This window comes from Stenella coeruleoalba (assembly GCF_951394435.1).
Source record: "Stenella coeruleoalba genome assembly, chromosome: 1".
NCBI lineage: Eukaryota > Metazoa > Chordata > Mammalia > Artiodactyla > Delphinidae > Stenella > Stenella coeruleoalba.
The window spans coordinates 184,833,423-184,851,563 of NC_137169.1; the positions used below are offsets into that span (position 1 = coordinate 184,833,423).

Genomic DNA, 18,141 nt, shown 5'->3' on the forward strand with positions numbered 1-18,141 from the left:
CTAACTTTAGAACCAATCAAATAAGAATAGAATCTTTAGAGCAAAATGTATTTTCTCAATCTCAAGCAGAGACTGCCAGGGCACATCTGAAATATTATATTTACTTCAAAAATACTGAAGATGGGCTTCCCTGGTGGCGCAGTGGTTGAGAGTCCAACTGCCGATGCAGGGGACACGGGTTCGTGCCCTGGTCCGGGAAGATCCCACATGCCGCGGAGCGGCTGGCCCCGTGAGCCATGGCCACTGAGCCTGCGCGTCCGGAGCCTGTGCTCCGCAACGGGAGAGGCCACAGCAGTGAGAGGCCCGCGTACCACAAAAAAAAAAAGAATACTTAAGATGTTATTGGTATCAGACAACATCAATTGCTTAAATGCAAATGTTATTTAAAAAGTTACCTATGAGGCTGCTGCACACGTTCTGATTTGCGTTGACCTCTTCTTGGCATATTTGGTGGGGTTTTTGTTTCTCTTTAGATTTATTAATATAAAGCAGGGATTATTAACCTAGGGTCCAGAAAGCTCATGAATTTGGATGGAAAAAAACGACATCTTTATTTTTACCACTTTTGAAGTAAAATTTGGGTTTAACATTTCCTTCCATATGGATCTAGCCATAAATCCAAAGTTGTGTTAGCAGTACCTGCGACTTTGTCACCAATAGAGATCACAGACATTTTACATTTCATTACAGTTGTTGCAGTTAGCATGCAATAGTATTTACGTGCAAAACTACTTTGAAATTAGATACCCCCCTGCTTGACCTTGTTTTTAAGACGTTAATAAAAAGGACATGTATATTTCAATTAAAAAAAATTTTGATAGTAGTATTTCAATATATGTTTCCTTTGCAATCCTATATATTTCATACATTTAAAAACATCTTCCTGGGCTTCCCTGGTGGCTCAGTGGTTGAGAGTCCGCCTGCCGATGCAGGGGACACGGGTTCGTGCCCCGGTCCGGGAAGATCCCACGTGCCGCGGAGCGGCTGGGTCCGTGAGCCATGGCCGCTGAGCCTGCGCGTCCGGAGCCTGTGCTCCGCAACGGGAGAGGCCACAACAGTGAGAGGCACGCGTACCGCAAAAAAAAAAAAAAAGAAAAATCTTCCTGAGGAGGCTTCCACAGATATCATCAGTGAGATCAATGGCATTTGCATGCACACGTACACATGTGGTGAGAACTAGTCTAGAGGCTAGCACTGACCTTGGCACCTGAGAAGCAAGACTAGAATCGGAACGTCCTCCCAAAGATACAGCCACATTTGTTTTAAAGGGAGGGGCGGGGGAAGAATTCTGCTTCTAAATGCTTTTAAAGCATTGCTGCTCCCTTAAGCCTGGCGGCATGCTGCCTTTGTATCCTGCCTGGCTGTTATTCATCTCCGTCACTGCTACAGGGACAAAGGGACTGTGTCTTAAGTATGGCTGTATCCCCGTTTTCTAGAACAGTGCCTGACACAGAGCAGGTTCTCAATAAAGTTTGCAGAGTAATGGAAATAGGAACTAGAAATAAATCCTTGTTGAAACGGACACACAAGTAGTCATGCTCAATGAGGTGGGTATGTGTGAGTGTATGTGGGAAAACAGGGTGGGGATATAAGGCCTGCTATGGGGGTGTGGGGTGCATAAAGTGGGACATTCTTTTTTAAAAGAAATTCAAAACAGACTTCTGGAAGGTCATTTTCTAAGACTCTTGCTGGCAGTGTGAAAACAGCACCCCCCCTTGTGCACGGCCTCACCCAGCCTCACGTGACCGCATCATCCTCCCCCCACGCAGGGCTGCCTCCCCCAGTATATATAAACCTTTGTGCAGCCAGGGCAGGAATCAGCCGGGCCACCCAGCCAGACACCTCGCGGCGCAGGGGAGAGTTTCAGAGGGAGCCTTGTCCAGCGGCTGCTCTGAGGGCTTCTGTGCACGTTGCTGCCACTGCAGGCCCGAGATGCCAGCTGTCCAGCTGCTGCTGCTGCTGGCCTGTCTGGTATGGGGTGTGGGTGCCAGGACAGCACAGTTCCGGAAGGCCAACGACCGCAGTGGCCGATGCCAGTACACCTTCAGCGTGGCCAGCCCCAATGAGTCCAGCTGCCTCGAGCAGGGCCAGGCCATGTCGGCCATCCAGGACCTGCAGAGAGACAGCAGCGAACAGCGCGCGGCCCTGGAGTCCACCAAAGCCCGGCTCAGCTACCTGGAGGCCCTCCTCCATCGCCTGACCTTGGGCCAGGCTGCCACGCCCTGGGACACCCAGGAGGGGCTGCAGAAGGAGCTGGAGTTAGCCTACAGCAACCTCGTCCGTGACAAGTCAGCTCTGGAGGAGGAGAAGAGACGACTGGAGGCAGAGAACGGGGATCTGGCCAGGAGGTTGGAAAGCAGTAGCGAGGAGGTAGCGAGCCTGAGGAGGGGCCTGTGTCCCCAGGCCCGCAGCACCTCTGAGGACGTGCCACCAGGCTCCAAGGAAGGTAACACCATGGGGTGAAGGTGGCACGGTTCACGGAAACCTGTTACAGGTGGCCAGGCCTGTCCTTCCTGCCCTCTCCTTTCTCCTGGAGACCACGCGTGAGTCAGACAAATTAGGGAGGGCAAAGCAATCACTTTCACATGTTGCTAGTGAGTCAGCTCCCAAGAGTTCTGTTGAGGTTCGTGGTTCTGAGTTCTTTTTTATTATTTTTTTTTAAATTTATTTTTTGGCTGCGTTGGGTTTTCATTGCTGCGTGAGGGTTTTTCTCTGGTTGCGGCGAGTGGGGGCTACTCTTTGTTGCGGTGCGCAGGCTTCTCATTGCGGTGGCTTCTCTTGTTGCGGAGCACGGGCTCTAGGCGCGCGGGCTTCAGTAGTTGTGGCACACGGGCTCTAGAATGCAGGCTCAGTAGTTGTGTTGCTCCACAGCATGTGGGATCTTCCCAGACCAGGGCTCGAACCCGTGTCCCCTGCATTGGCAGGCGGATTCTTAACCACTGCGCCACCAGGGAAGCCCCGGTTCTGAGTTCTTGTGCCTACCCATGACAGTTTTCACAATCCATAGCAAAATGAGAAATATAAAGACCAGGTGAGATGCAAATATATAGGATCAGTAGAAAGTTGCCAACTATCCTTTTTAGAAAACTGTCCTTTTGTGAGTCTTTGTTCAGAGATTGTTGACGCTTACCTTTTGTTGTTAAAATGACCTCTGTTTATGAAATGACAATAGATTTATGAAATGATGATAGGTGCTAGGGTTTTTTTTTAAGTGTCCTTCCTGGGCAAAATAAAGAGGCAGCAACCCAGTGTGGGTTCCCTCAATATGTTGTTTTGGAAATTTTCCTGCTCTTGGTCCAATCTGAGAACCTCTGCTTTTAAGTCACTTTGAAGTGGCTTTTGCTACCTGAGATGTCATTCTGTTCATCCTGGTCCCTGCCAGGTGAGTCCATGAGTGTACACTGAGGGAGGAGGGACACTCTTCCCAGTAGTTGGGAAGAAAGTATTTGTGTCACTTTTTGTGAAACTCTGCTCCCAAATATTCACTGTTTAATAAGTTTTCCAATCATGAGGGAACAAGCAAGCAAATCCAGTTAGGGGACTATTAGTCTGGGCTCTTCAAAGATGTCAACATCAAGAAAGAAAAAATAAGGGAGCTGGGGGTGGGGGCCTTGTTTTCGATTAAAGGAGACTGTAGAGATGTAGTAACCAAAGGCAGTACATGATGCTGGAGTGGCCCCTGCATCCAGGGGGACAAAGCTACAAGGGACAGGTTTGGGATCCTTGAGGACATTTGAATATAGACTGCTTATCAGGTTGTGTTATTGGATTAGTGTTCAGTTTCTTGGGTGAGGTATGGTATTGTGGTTATGAAGAATATCCGTGTTCTAAGGAGATACATACTCAAGCACTTAGGGATGAGGCATCAGAATGTCTACAGTTTACTTTCAAATGGTTTGCAAAGACTGTAAATATATAAAGAGAGAAAGAAAAATGATACAAATGTGACAAAATATTAGCAGTTGACGAATCTAAGTGAACGACACATGGGGGATTTATTGTACTGTCTGTTATCTTTTCAAAAGCTTTGAAAAATCTTCAAAATAAAATGAAGGGAAATTATCTTCTAAAGAGGCTCTGCATGAAAGGCAAAATCTGCACAGATGTGACACCAGAAAACCCAAGGGTCCGTGCCTGGGTGTGACCTCGGGCATGTCATTTAGTCTCTGCACCTTGGTTTCTCACCCATAACGTGGCAATGAAAATTCCTGTTGTGAATAATGATTTTTGTAGGGTTCAAATGAAATGACTCTAAGGTATAAAGGATTTTTTAAAATCCTGTATTGATAGAGTTGGAAAAGATCCAATTCTAAATTCTACAATGAAGGGAAGTAAGGTCACAAGATGCCAAGGGATCCCAGGTTGAACAGCTGAGCAGTGATGGTGCTGAGACTTGCTGAACTTGAGTCTTTGAGCACAAATGAAAGAATCATTATTAATAGAAGTGTTATGAGGCATTACGTATTTCAGACTGTTAACTGAATGAACAGAACCCATGAGAGAGAGACAGAGAGAGAGAGAGAGAGAGAGAGAGAGAGAGTGTGTGTGTGTATGTGAGAGAGAGAGAAAATAGAGGAAACATTTTTTTTATTGTCTTGTGGTCATTTAACAAGTTTTTGGGAATTTATTCAATGTGTTCTCTGATTTTATATACATATATTTTAAAATTTATTTATTTATTTTTGGCTGCATTGTATCTTCATTGCAGTGTGCGGGCTTCTCATTGCGGTGGCTTCTCGTTGCAGAGCACAGGCTCTAGGCACGCGGACTTCAGTAGCTGTGGCACGTGGGATCAGTAGTTGTGGCTCGTGGGCTCTAGAGCACAGGCTCAGTAGTTGTGGCGCACGGGCTTAGTTGCTCCATGGCACGTGGGATCTTCCCAGATCAGGGCTCGAACCCGTGTCCCCTGCATTGACAGGCGGACTCTTAACCACTGCACCACCAGGGAAGCCCTGATTTTATATTTCTTTTTGTCCTTTCCAGCTGCTCTACTTTTGAAATAAAGACAACAGCCCATTATAGTGAACTACAGACTTGGAAGCTCTTTTCTAGCAGTGGGTTTTTCGTGAGCAGGAAATTACATTAGTACAAGAATGTATAGCTGGAAAGGGGGCCTCGAGAGCATCTGATGCCTCTGGCTCATTTGTGCAGATGTGGAACTTAGGCCCAGAGAGGCTGCTCAGAGGTTCCCGGTCACCAGCCCTCTAGTGGCAGAGCCAGGACTAGAATTCAAGCCCCTCCCCCGATGTTCAGTGGCTCTTCAGGACCCTGACGTGACCTCTAGTTTATAGAACCTAAAGATGAATGACAGAAAAGCTACATTTAAACATCAGGGAAAGAGCGCTTGGAACAAAAGATGTGCTTCAAGGTCCTAGATTTGAGAGTAAAGGGGTGTTTGGTGCGGCTGGGATTCAGGTGTAGGTGTGCTTTAGGCAGGAGAGGCAATAAGTGAGGGATGGAGGGTGTGGGACTGAGGGCTTAGTGAGGCCGAGTGGGCAGAGGAAAGGCCTGAGGAGGTGGACTTTTCCTGACTCCACCTGTAATTCGAACTGTCACCACCATCTTCTTTATTGTGTAGTTATTATATAGAAAAAAAATGTCCTTAGGGGGCTTCCCTGGTGGCGCAGTGGTTGAGAGTCCGCCTGCCGATGCAGGGGACATGGGTTCGCGCCCCGGTCCGGGAAGATCCCACATGCCGCGGAGTGGCTGGGTCCGTGAGCCATGGCCGCTGAGCCTGCGCGTCCGGAGCCTGTGCTCTGCAACGGGACAGGCCACAACAGTGACAGGCCCGCGTACTGCAAAAAAAAAAAAAAAAAAAAAAAAGTCCTTAGAATCATGGAAGTCACTTGTTTATACGTGTGTGTGTGTGTGTGAGTTGAAATAATATATGCATATAAGATGTTGTAGTAATAATTCTGTAGTGAAATGTCTAGAAATCTTTAAATCTTTTAAATAAATAGAAAATACAGATTACCAAAAGAGAAACTAGAGTTGCTTATAGCGTCACAAGAGAAATCCCACCTTCCCCTTTATTTCTCGTCTGCTTTGGACTCTCAGAGAACAGAACCTGGGATGAGGGCTTGTGTGCAGTGTTTGTATGGGCCACGATCCCAGGGAGGAGAATCGGGGACAGGGGAGAGTGTGACAGGGAAGGAAAGAGAACCAGCATGGGGCAGTGGGGGAGGGCCCTTCTTCAACTGGTCCCCATGGTGGGCAGCAAAGGCTGTACCCCATCAAGACTTCTGAGAATCTGTGTAGAATGCAACAGAGAAAGGGAGCATTCCTTCCCAGATTCGATACTCTGTTGGCCAAGGATCATCCCATGGGGTATATTGCACTTCCCTGATCCACAGATGTGAGCACCAGGCTTGTTCTTGCAGAGGTTGACACAGCAATGGCTAGAAAAAGGTGGGCAAGATATGCAGGGAGGGGCACCAGAGTTGCTCAACACAAGTGCTGCAGATTCACTTCCTCACTTACAGGATGGGGAGAATAATCCCCCCAATTAGAAGTAACGCAGGAGAGCATCCAGCACAGTGCCTGGCACTGAGTGACCACCCAGTAAATGGATTATAGCTACGAAGGGCTTCTTTTGCTTGAGCTCCACTGTTTAAAAATGTCATTTATAGGGACTTCCCTGGTGGCGCAGTGGTTAAGAATCCATCTGCCAATGCAGGAGACAGGGGTTTGATCCCTGGTCTGGGAAGATCCCACATGCCGTGGAGCAGCTAAGCCCGTGCTCCACAACTACTGAAGCCCGCGCACTCTAGAGCCTGTACGCCGCAACTACTGGGCCCATGCGCTGCAACTACTGAAGCCCGTGCACTCTGGGGCCCACGTGCCGCCACTACTGAGCCCACATGCTGCAACTACTGAAGCCTGCGTGCCTAAAGCCCGTGTGCTCTGCAACAAGAGAAGCCGCCGCAATGAGAAGCCTGCACACAGCAATGAAGAGTAGCCCCCGCTCACCACAACTAGAGAAAGCCTGCGCACAGCAACGAAGACCCAGTGCGGCCAAAAAAAAAGAATGTCATTTATAGATCAAAATGTCAACGTGTACATATCATTTCTGTAACACACATTGATTCCAGAAACAGTATATGTTGGAGCAGCACCCAGGGCAGTAGTCTGCTAGCTAATATTCACCTTCTAGAGTATTCACGAGAACCTGTGATTATGTTGGCACCTTTCTTTTTCTTCATCCTCTTCATGTATATAATACTGACCTAACTTTTCAGGCAGTGATAGAAAATAACTACAAAAATCATTACAACGTCATTTGCTTATATATCTACACATAAGTATATAAATACGACAGAGCATGAAGAAAATATTTCCAAAATTTTATAATAGACATGAACTTCTCAACCGCAGAAGGACTGAATTTTCATAGAAACAAACAAAAGCCCTAAAAATTTTTAGCTGTCTGATACAATACAGTCCTTAATCTTTTCATAACCTCTTTTTGTTTTTCTCCCACATTCAGAATGAAATTTGAGTGATTTTGAAACATTCCAGAGAAATTTTAGTTTTGTTACATTTTTACTGAGGATCATTTATAGTTTGAGCTAAGAATTCTGAGGCTCAGAGAAATTGAGTAATTGCCCAAAGTCACACAGCTGGTACGTGGCAGGACTGAATTAGGAAACTATGACTTCTGGCTCAGCCAGGCCCCTTCACGCAACGGCTTGCCTTCCTTTGGGCTCTGCATCCTCTCCCACAGGCTTTGCTTCTTATGCCAGGCGACTCTACTCTGGGCATCTGACCGTTGCCAGGTGTTCCTGGCTGACACAGCCAAGCAGCACCCAGCAGATTTGCAATCCAACCATCCCACCTGCCAACTGAGAACTGGCCTTACAGTCATTCTGGAAGCCATTCTCTGACCCTATGTTTTTTGGGGTTTTTTTGCGGTACGCGGGCCTCTTACTGTTGTGGCCTCTCCCGTTGCGGAGCACAGGCTCCGGACGCGCAGGCTCAGTGGCCATGGCTCACGGGCCCAGCCGCTCCACGGCATGTGGGATCTTCCTGGACCGGGGCACGAACCCACGTCCCCTGCATCGGCAGGCGGACTCTCAACCACTGCGCCACCAGGGAAGCACGACCTTATGTTTTATTGTGATTCTTGTTTACCCCAAAGAAAGCACATGAGGTGTGGTTCTTGCAAAGGGTTTGGGGGTTAGGGGGCCAGGGAGAAAGACCCCCTGGTTAGAGCCCTGAGGACCTTGGTGGGACCAGGAAAGGAACTGGGCACCAGCCAGGCACGTGTAGGGGAGGAAGAGCTGACGGGAAGATGTCTCTCTGGGAAAATCGCCTGGGAGCTGTGTGTGCATGAGCCACCCACTGGAATCTGAGTCAGCTCCAGGAGTGGGTCACCCCCTGAGGTGCTGAGCAGTGTAGAGCCTCTGGAAGCAGTCTCAGTTCAAGCAGGAGGCATATACCACATAGCAGGTTAAGTCAGGGATGTTCAATATAAAGAATTAACTGATGAAAGAGCAACTATGAGATAAAATAAACCCCACATGGCACCCTAGGGCTGAGGGAGGGTACAGAGGAAGGACAAACTTGGAATGGGTTCCGACATCACTGAGGAAGGTGGGGTTGAGCCCATCAGGGAGCAGAGACGCTGGCTGGTTAGCCCAGGCTGGAGGTGGAATGGACATCTCCTGAGTCTGGGAAAGGCTGCAGGAGCCCTGCAGAGCCAGCGTAGGGGCTTGCAGAGGTCTGCAGAGCACGGGGGTCCCCATGCAAGGACTCTGGGTGCGGTGTTGAGAGGGTCGTGGAAACGTTATGGCCAGGCTGAGGCTGCAAGGTCACAGAAGAACCACATCCTTGGCAAGTGCCTGAGGCAGAGCTCCACCAGATGTCCTCACACTCCTGCTGCCAGCCCAGCCCCTGCGGGACACTGCAGGAGACTGGGCGCCCCCCCCACCCCCGCACTGTGTCCCTCTAGCGCCCTCTACTGAGAAAGCCTAACATCATACTCACTTTAAAGGAGAAATGTCTCTTTTTTTGAGAGAGCATCTATGGAAGGGTGCATTCAGCACTGACAGGCAGTACATTTATAACTGACCCACATCCCCACCACAGGGTGGAAAGGTTCACAACTGCCATGACGATGGCACACGTGGGTTCAAGTCCTAGTCTCACCACTTACCAGCTGTGTGACCTTGGGCAAGTAACTTAACCTCTCTGAGCCTCAGTTTCCTCTTCTGCAAAACGAAGATCATAACGTTCCCTCTTAGGACTGTTATGTGGAATAGGGGTAATGATAGCAAAAGCCTAGCACAGGACCTGGCTCATAGGAGGCACTTAGTAAGTGGTGGCAATAGTTAAATTAGGGGCAGACTGCAGTTCTAAAGCCTTATTCTATTTCTCTAAAACTTTTGAAGGCACCAGATCACATAAATAATTTACATAAAACTGCTTTGAAATGTAGAAAGAGCCATAAATACCTGTTAATCATCTCTTACAAAGCTGTTTTTCAGTATTTCAGTGCCAGTACTTTAAATGTCTTCAATGAAGTTACCTGGGAAAATGCCTGTTTGGGTTTGTTTCCCCCTCACTTTTTTTTTATTCCCTGTGGCTAAAGAGGGCATTTTCCTTTCTTTCTTTTTTTTTTTTTCTTTTGGCTGCACCACGTGGCTTGTGGGGCTCTTAGTTCCCCGACCAGGGATCAAACCTGCACCCCCCCACATTGAAAGTGCGGAGTCTTAACCACTGGACCACCAGGGAATTCCCGAGAGGGCATTTCCGCACCAGCATGTGGCATCTTAGTTCCCTGACTAGGAACTGAACCCGAGCCCCCTGCACTGGAAGCGTGGAGTCTTAACCACTGGACCACCAGGGAAGTCCCCCATTTTTCTGAATTTTCTTCTCACTGACTTGCAGGTGTGTGCCTCTACTTTTCTCAACATACATCTTCTTTTCAGTAAAAGTTCTCACTGAATTATATGACCATCCTAGCTACACTCACAGAGTGAAATAATTTGTATCAGATGCACCGAGGAAGGAGCCAGGTGCAGGGGAGGGCAGGCTCACAGTAGCCCTTGATGGATGGCAACTGTGAGTCAAGGAGCTGAAGGGCAGGGAGCTGGGGTGGGGTGAGGGAACTCTCCAGCTTGGTACAGATGTCACTGCAGTATTTCTCTCTCACTTCACGTTACTTGACACCAGCTCCTATGTTCTGAATTAATGGAAACAAAGTTTGAATTATCCTGAGGAACAGTGGTCTAAGGAAAGGTACAAAGGAAAGGAAAACAGCTCATCTCAGGGAACTCGCTCAGTGACATGACTTTGAGAAACGGCCACAGTGTATGAGCCTCTGGTCAGTGTCAGAGGTTGCATAGGCAAGGCAGGGGGTGGTGGCTTCTGACAGCCAGGAGTCAGGGCTCTCTCCTTGTGTTTTAGGCCTAAGAGATAAGTCAAGTGGTTGGGAGAGGCAGACAGAGGGCAGAGGCCTGGGCTTCAGGAGGCTGGGACGGTTGAAGACAGCTCTGTCAGCCCCTCGTAAAGGAAGGGGCTTCCTCACACTTACCTATTCCTGGCAGCACAGAAGAACAGGGGACCTTGGGCACCCTGTTCCTCTCGCATGCTGCCCACGCAGGTCCCGGACTGGTCTGGTCTAGGGAACCTACATCTGACCTAGTAGAGCAGCCTCTGCCTTGGGTACCCTCCTAGGTCTAGGCAATCTTTAGAGGGAAGAACGGAGGTGTTTCCTCACCTCCACAGCTCTTCAGACAGGGAGAAGGAGATTCAAGGAACCAAATTAACTTCCCAGGACTTTCCAGCAACTGTTTGGATGGTCCAACCGATCCTGGTTCCCAAAGTAGCCTGGAATGAACCCATGTTACTTCCTGGCCAAGAGGACTTTGCCAGATTATCCATTCCTAAAGGGAACCATGGACCAGCTGTATCTTATTCACCTGTTTTCTCCACATCTAGTCTTAACAGTTAATAGGTGCTCCAGAGGGGCTGGCTGACAGGATGGATAAACAGCTTCCCAAGGCTGCGGACACCGAAGACCTTCCATATCGCTAGGGGTACTCCCAGTTACCCCTGGAGTGTGGAGTGCATATCTAGGATGACCTCAGTTGGCGACACGTTTTGGCTTAGAGTTCATAACCAGTCACCCGGCCCAGTCTAGACTGAGGAACGTCCCAGGATGTGAGCACGCACCCCCTCCAGGGCAGTCACACTCCCCTGGAGGCCAGCTGAACACTCCCCTGGAGGCCAGGCCCCTGCATGAAAGGCAGGGGTGGCGACTGCTGTGGGGTCGGGAGGGGAGGTGGAGGGGCTACACCTGAAGGCCAACCCCAGCGCCCTGGCCCAGCCCAAGCCTTAGCGCTTCTTAGCTGGGTGCTTTCCCTACCTCCTTATAGGAGCCTTTTCTAGTACTGTAGTTCACCTAAGCTGAATACCAGCGACTATAAGAGGGTACCTTGATTCCAGACATGTGAAAATGTGAAAGAATGTGCGGCTGAAGATTGATGAAATGTGGCACATCCAGGAGGGTTAAGAGTTCCATTGCCTGAGAGGTGAATTTAGAAGAGTTAAGCTAACAAGTGATGAAAGACAGAGAATGTCTTCCTGACTTTCTGGGCTGTGTGGGAGCCCAGCCGCAGGCATTGCCCTGACTGCCCTCCCTGCTATTCTGCTGGGCTGGGGGCCAGGTCAGACTGCCTGAGACGTTCAGCAAGAGAAAAGGCCGATGTTTTAAGCATATCTTTTGACATCTGGGTCTTGCTGATAACAGGAGGGACTGTCCCTCAGAGGGTTAGCCAATTCTTAAAGATGGTAAATGGCTCACCTGTAAGCACACCTTTCATACGCAAATGAACCAATTCGATGCCTACACCCCCAACCCCTCCTCCATCGGGTCTCACACTCAGGGCGACTATTCTCCTGCCCTGATCAATGCGGGCCAGGTACCAGACAACTGGGGACAGCTCCTACGCTTCAGAGCCTGCAGAAATTATTCAGAGTAGCCAATCCTAAACCTGCTTACCCTGCCTCACTCATTCCTTCCCCTGGAAATCAAAATAAAGCTCTCACCCATGTTCCCCCTCCCTCCTGATGAACCCTGGTGCTTCACCGTGTGGCCCTCTATGGGGTGGGGTCCCCCCTCCTCTAGGGATCAGTGAGTATAACGAGCTATCTTTTTAATGGCGATTGTCTCCTGATCTGTTGGCCTCATCATACCTGAACCATAATCCAACCTGCATTTTAAAACAGCTGCTCCTGTGGCTGTGCTTTTTCCTTGTATTCAAGGGCTGCTATATGCCATGATCCTAAGTCAAAGTAGCAACGTGTGATACACTGTGATGACTTAACGTCTAACCAGTGTCATTCACACCTCTTCCCTTCTCCATGGCTCAAACCGTCTCCCAAATTCCTGTAGGAAACCTGCACACTCTCTTCCTTGTCTAAAATGGTCTTGGAAAGGGATCTGACAGAATATTTCAGCCGAGCACGTTAAAGCTTAATATGTTACTTCTTACGGGAACATTTGCATTATGACAGGAGAAAAAAACACCTAAGTCAGGCAGAGAATTGTTAATTGTTGAATTTCTGGCGTCCCAGAAAATGCTAAGGATTTTCTCAATATCCCTGCATCACACCTCACCTACTCATAAATCAGACCTTCTAGTGGGAATTATTTTAATTTTGTACAAGCTTACTTTATTTTGAATACTCTACTCTGTGCTAGGCACATTGCTATGCAATTTATTATTTGTGAGCTTTTTATCATGGAATTTTTCAAACATTCACAAAAGTAGAGAGAATAATACAAACCCTAACATATCTATCACCCAGCTCCAACAGTTGTCAGCATAGCCCAATCTTGTTTCATTGTCCCTCCCCCTCCCTGAACCCCATTTATTATCTTAAAACAAATCTCAAACATCCTCATGTCTTCGGAAGCCTATTTAAATCCCATTCTCAACATAGTCTATCCTTAGGCCTTTTTCCTCACAGTAGTTTTGCCTCTTTCTTTTAATATAGTTTCTAAATGGAATTTGGAGAACGTGGACTTTCAGGAATTGAAGTCAGAGTTAACTGAGGTTCCTGCTTCCCGAATCTTGAAGGAGAGTCCATCTGGTCAACCCAGGAGTGAAGAGGGAGGCACTGGTATGGAGTTCAATTTCTCCTCTGCTGTACCAATGTGGTCTTTATCTGTGTCTAGCTCTGCATTCAGAGTTGCTCAGCCCACTATGGGGGAGTGGGGTGGACAAATAACCTCCCTGGGAGCAGAGGCAGGAAAGGGGAAGAGGAACAGAAGCCCCTTTCTGCTCCCTTTCCAGGGCACACTGGCAGGATGTTGGCCTTTCCCTAGCAAAGCTCTGTATCTTATCACCTACACTTGGGATGGGGACTGGCTGCACTGAGGGAAGATGAGAGATGTGTTTGTTCCACCCACTTGGTTGTCATATAGAATTGATTGCACCTGAAAAACAACATTTTCCAGTAGATCCTTCATATCTTTATCTTGGGGACAGAGAGACACCATGGACCATCCCAGTATAGTGTCTGTTACTAAAGGTACCTTTTCTGAACTTTGGGTATTTAGGAAAAGTACAATTGACCCTCTGAAAGGTGTTCCCTGAAAGCCTGACTTTAAGATAAGGGCTGTGTCTTTCAGAGACAGTGACTATCCATGTTGTTGACAGTTATTGCTAGTACAGAGGGCACGCATGAGGATGGAGAGTTTTGAGATATTCAGAATATGATTCTCCGAGATATGGGCAACAAAGAGTTTCCACTTTCTGTAAGGAAATTGAGATGCCCATTAAAATACAGAGGTTTATTGTGATTCGATCAAATTTAAGTTTTTCAACCAACTCTTCATTTAAAAAATCATACTGAGATTTTATTATATTAAAATGATGGCTGGGGCTCCCCTGGTGGTGCAGTGGTTGAGAGTCCGCCTGCCGATGCAGGGGACACGGGTTCGTGCCCCAGTCTGGGAAGATCCCACATGCCATGGAGCGGCTGGCCCTGTGAGCCATGGCCGCTGAGCCTGTGCGTCCGGAGCCTGTGCTCCGCAACGGGAGAGGCCACAACAGTGAGAGGCCCACGTACCACAAAAAAAAAAAATAGTAAAATGATGGCTGAAGTATGTGGTCCATTGGGGAAGGGCTTGAAAAACTTGTTTTATAGAGATTATTATAATGACTTGATTATCGTCTCATTTTTTATAATAATGAAATAAATCAGACATGAAAGCCATAAACAGTAATGCAATGAACATCATGAGACGTTGCCCAGCTTAAGTCAAATATTACAAATACAGTGTGAAGCCCTCTGTGCAGCCTTCATCTTTACAACCAATACTGAGTAGAAGTATTTATTGAAAAGAATCCACGTATAAGAGGACCCATACTGTTCAAACCCATGTTGTTCAAGGGTCAACTGTACTCTGATATCACATAGTGATCACAGAAAATTTACTGGGCATTTACTCTAAACCGAGCACTTAACATGTATAATTACATTTAAAACTTACCACAGCTCTACTACCCAAAACACTACTCTTATCTCCCCTTATAAATCACAAAACTGAATCTTAGAGAGCAAAGTAACTTATTGAAAGTCACAATAAGTGACAAAATAAGGTGATGCGTGGCAAAGCCCGGTTTAAACCCAGACGGTCTGTCTCTGGGGGTCTCACTTCTACCGGCTCTGCCATGATTCCACATTGTGGAAAGATGGTGGCTACATGGTATTTGTTTTAATTCACCAGGATGTGGAGAACTCATTTGGGTAGGAGAACCTGTCACTCTGAGAACAGCTGAAACACTCACGGGCAAGTACGGCGTGTGGATGAGAGACCCCCAGGCCGCCTACCCCTATACCCAGGAGACCACGTGGAGAATCGACACAGTGGGCACAGACATCCGCCAGGTTTTTGAGTATGACCTCATCAGCCAATTCCTGCAGGGCTACCCTTCCAAGGTGCACGTGCTGCCCAGGCCGCTGGAAAGCACAGGCGCCGTGGTGTACCAGGGCAGCCTCTACTTCCAGGCGGCGGAGTCCAGAACGGTGATCAGATACGAGCTGCGCACCGAGACGCTGAAGGCTGAGAAGGAAATCCCTGGAGCCGGCTACCACGGGCAGTTCCCCTATTCCTGGGGCGGCTACACAGACATCGACCTGGCAGTAGATGAGACAGGCCTCTGGGTCATCTACAGCACTGAGGCAGCCAAAGGCGCCATTGTCCTCTCCAAGCTGAACCCAGAGAATCTGGAGCTGGAACAAACCTGGGAGACTAACATCCGTAAGCAGTCGGTGGCCAACGCCTTCATCATCTGCAGCACCTTGTATACCATCAGCAGCTATTCATTGCCTGATGCTACCGTCAACTTCGCATACGACACCAGCACCGGTAGCAGCAAGGCCCTGATGGTCCCGTTCAAGAACCGCTACAAGTACAGCAGCATGATCGACTACAACCCCCTGGAGAAGAAGCTCTTTGCCTGGGACAACTTCAACATGGTCACCTATGACATCAGGCTCTCCCAGGTGTGAAAAGCCGCCGAGCGCTAGCAGAAAAGGCAGAAGGAAATGATGTTGAGGGTTCCTGAGGGGAAAGCCAGCCAGCCAGCCCATGCCCATGCAGCTTTTCTGGCTTTCCAAGCTTGCATTAACCCAGAAGAATGTGCATGGTCACCATGTCCAACTGGGCGGGAATAACAGTCTGGGGATTTAGATGATTCCACATTATAATAGATATTCTTTTCTTCTGTCAGCTTTTAAAGGGATATTTAACCAAAATAGTTTAAGTTTTCTGGTGATTTGAGGCAAAAGCTATAATGCATAGTAGTTTCTTCATGAAAACCACGAAGTTTTTAATAAATGGCCCTCAATGGCTAAATAACATATGTTTGGAGAATAGTTTGGGAAAAACATGTTTCCCTACGTGGAACCTGTTCCATGCATCACCTGCTCTTGCATGTTGCCTGATTACCATGAGCTATAATAACAAGCAGCACTCCTAAAGGCAGAGGAACAGCTATTGCGGCAGCGCTGAACATATATAAAATGTGTTTACTACAGGTGGCTTCTAATGCTACAGTGGGATCCTGTTGGATATTACAGCAACTTTGCCCCGTGAAATAAAATCATCTTACACAATATTCTCCTTGAACTTTGTGGGATACTTTGCTGGAGAGAAGAGTACAGATTCCAACCATCAGATAATTCCTTTGGGTTGGGAGGTATGATTACAGGCTGCTAAAATTTCGGGGTGTGTGTGTGTGTGTGTGTGTGTGTGTGTGTGTGTGTGTAACTGAGAGGATTATGCCTGGTTTTGAGGTGTCACCCACGATGACAGCAGGCAAACAGTGGAATCCATACCTTCCTACGCCCATCTCCTGGTGATTTTGGTCCTTCTCGAACAATCTTTTCATCTTTTCTCCAACTTACCCTCTTTCACCCTAGCTCTATTTTGGTTCTTATTTGGTTCTTATTTGGTTCTTATTTGGTTCTAAGATTGCTGTCACAGGTATGAATTTCATAAGCCACAACCTCAGGTGAGCAGACCTAAAGAATTTAATTACCTCTTTACCTAAATTTAAATACCTCTTTAAAGGTCTAGCTCCAAAGACAGTCACATTCTAAGGTACTGGGGGTTAGGACTTTAACATATGAAGTGGCGGGGAGACAGTTCAGCCCATAACAACTGGGTATTACCACTCTACTCCACTGGTAGCAAACTCTTAAAACCTAGAAAACCCAGAAGTCAGAGTGCATGAAGCCATTCACCTTTCTAAGGACATGTAGCTGCCAGGTGTTGTTGAATGAAAAGTGGAAGACGAGACACTTTTGGGTGATGAGATGAGTGGTCACAGCACACACATAGGTAAGGCCAACCCTGCTTGCACAGCCCTGCCCACGTTTCCTTTTCTTTCCCTCCACCAGCTACTGCTTCTGGCTTCAGGATGGAAGAAGAGGGTGATGGAAGGAGGAACAGAAGGGAGAAGGAAACTCTTCACTTAGCTTCCAGGACATTAAACTCCTCCTCCATTATGGATTTCTCCTTCTTGGTTTTTATTTGTTTGTTCTGCTGGTTCTTCCTTTTAGTCTGTGTTAGTCAGACTTTTCCAGAGAAATAGAACCAATAGGAGACATATAAGTATAAATACAGATTCAGATATAAAAAGAGATTTAGTATGAGGAATTGGCTCATGCAATTGTGGAGAAGTCCCACTGTCTGCCACCTGAAAGCTGGAGACCCAGGAAAGCTGGTCCAAGTTCCAAGGCCTGAAAACTAGGGGAGCCAATGGTGTAAATCTCAGAGCAGGGTAGAAGACCAATGTCCCAGTTCAAACAGGCCAGCAGGGAGCAAAATGGGTGAATTCCTCCTTCCTCCACCTCTTTGTTCTTTTCAGGCCCTAAATGGATTGTATGACACCCACCCTTACTGTGAAGGGTGATCTACTTTACTGAGTCCACCAATTCAAATGCTAACCTCATCCAGACACGCCCTCACAGACGCATCTAGAAATAATGTTTAATCTGGGCACCCCTTGGTTCAGCCAAGTTGACACATAACATGAACCATCACATACCCCCAACCTCTTAAGACTGTAGCACCCCAGGGCTCACTTTAGGGTTTGTCTACTCATTCGTCTGGTGATCTCGTCTAGCATCATGGCTTTAAATGCCACCTCTAAGCTGACAATGCCTCAAATTTATATCTCCAGCCCAGACTGCTCCTGAACTCCAGGTTCATACATTCATTTGCCCACTTGACTTCTCCATTTAAATGTCTGTTAGGCATATTAAGTGAGGAAGAATGGAATTTCTGAGTTTGCCCATCCCACCCCCTCAGACACTCCAAATCTACTCGTCTTGAGGCTGATGGAAACGCCATCCCTCCAGTTGCTCAGACCAAAAATCTTGGGGTCATCCCTTACTCTTCTCTCTCACAACCCCTCATCCAAACCATCAGAAACTTTTATTGGTTCTATCTTCAAATATATATATATCTAGAATCTGACCACCTTTCTCACCATCCCAACTATTACTTGTCCAAATTATCATTGTCTTTTTCCTGGATTACTACAGTAGCCTCTGAAATGATTCTGTTTCCTCCCGTCGTACAGCCTGTCCTCCACACAAACAGCCAGAGCATGCGTCTCC

General features: G+C 47.6%; 1 protein-coding gene across 1 annotated transcript; it reads left to right on the forward strand.

Moving 5' to 3' along the window:
* The first annotated feature begins 1,813 nt into the window (after positions 1 to 1,813).
* Positions 1,814 to 16,143, forward strand: MYOC (myocilin). Its single transcript, XM_079941714.1, has 3 exons — positions 1,814 to 2,446; positions 13,003 to 13,128; positions 14,741 to 16,143. The coding sequence occupies exons 1-3, from the start codon at positions 1,933 to 1,935 to the stop codon at positions 15,523 to 15,525; spliced, it is 1,425 nt and encodes a 474-aa protein (XP_079797840.1). The 5' UTR covers positions 1,814 to 1,932; the 3' UTR covers positions 15,526 to 16,143.
* Positions 16,144 to 18,141: the final 1,998 nt, after the last annotated feature.

Bases quoted from the DNA above. Each gene is read 5' to 3' on its own strand.
- MYOC (XM_079941714.1), top strand. From the start codon at position 1,933: ATGCCAGCTGTCCAGCTGCTGCTGCTGCTGGCCTGTCTGGTATGGGGT. The intron at 2,447-13,002 runs GTAACACCATGG...CTTTTAATATAG, and splicing joins GCCACCAGGCTCCAAGGAAG to TTTCTAAATGGAATTTGGAG. The intron at 13,129-14,740 runs GTATGGAGTTCA...TTAATTCACCAG, and splicing joins GAGTGAAGAGGGAGGCACTG to GATGTGGAGAACTCATTTGG.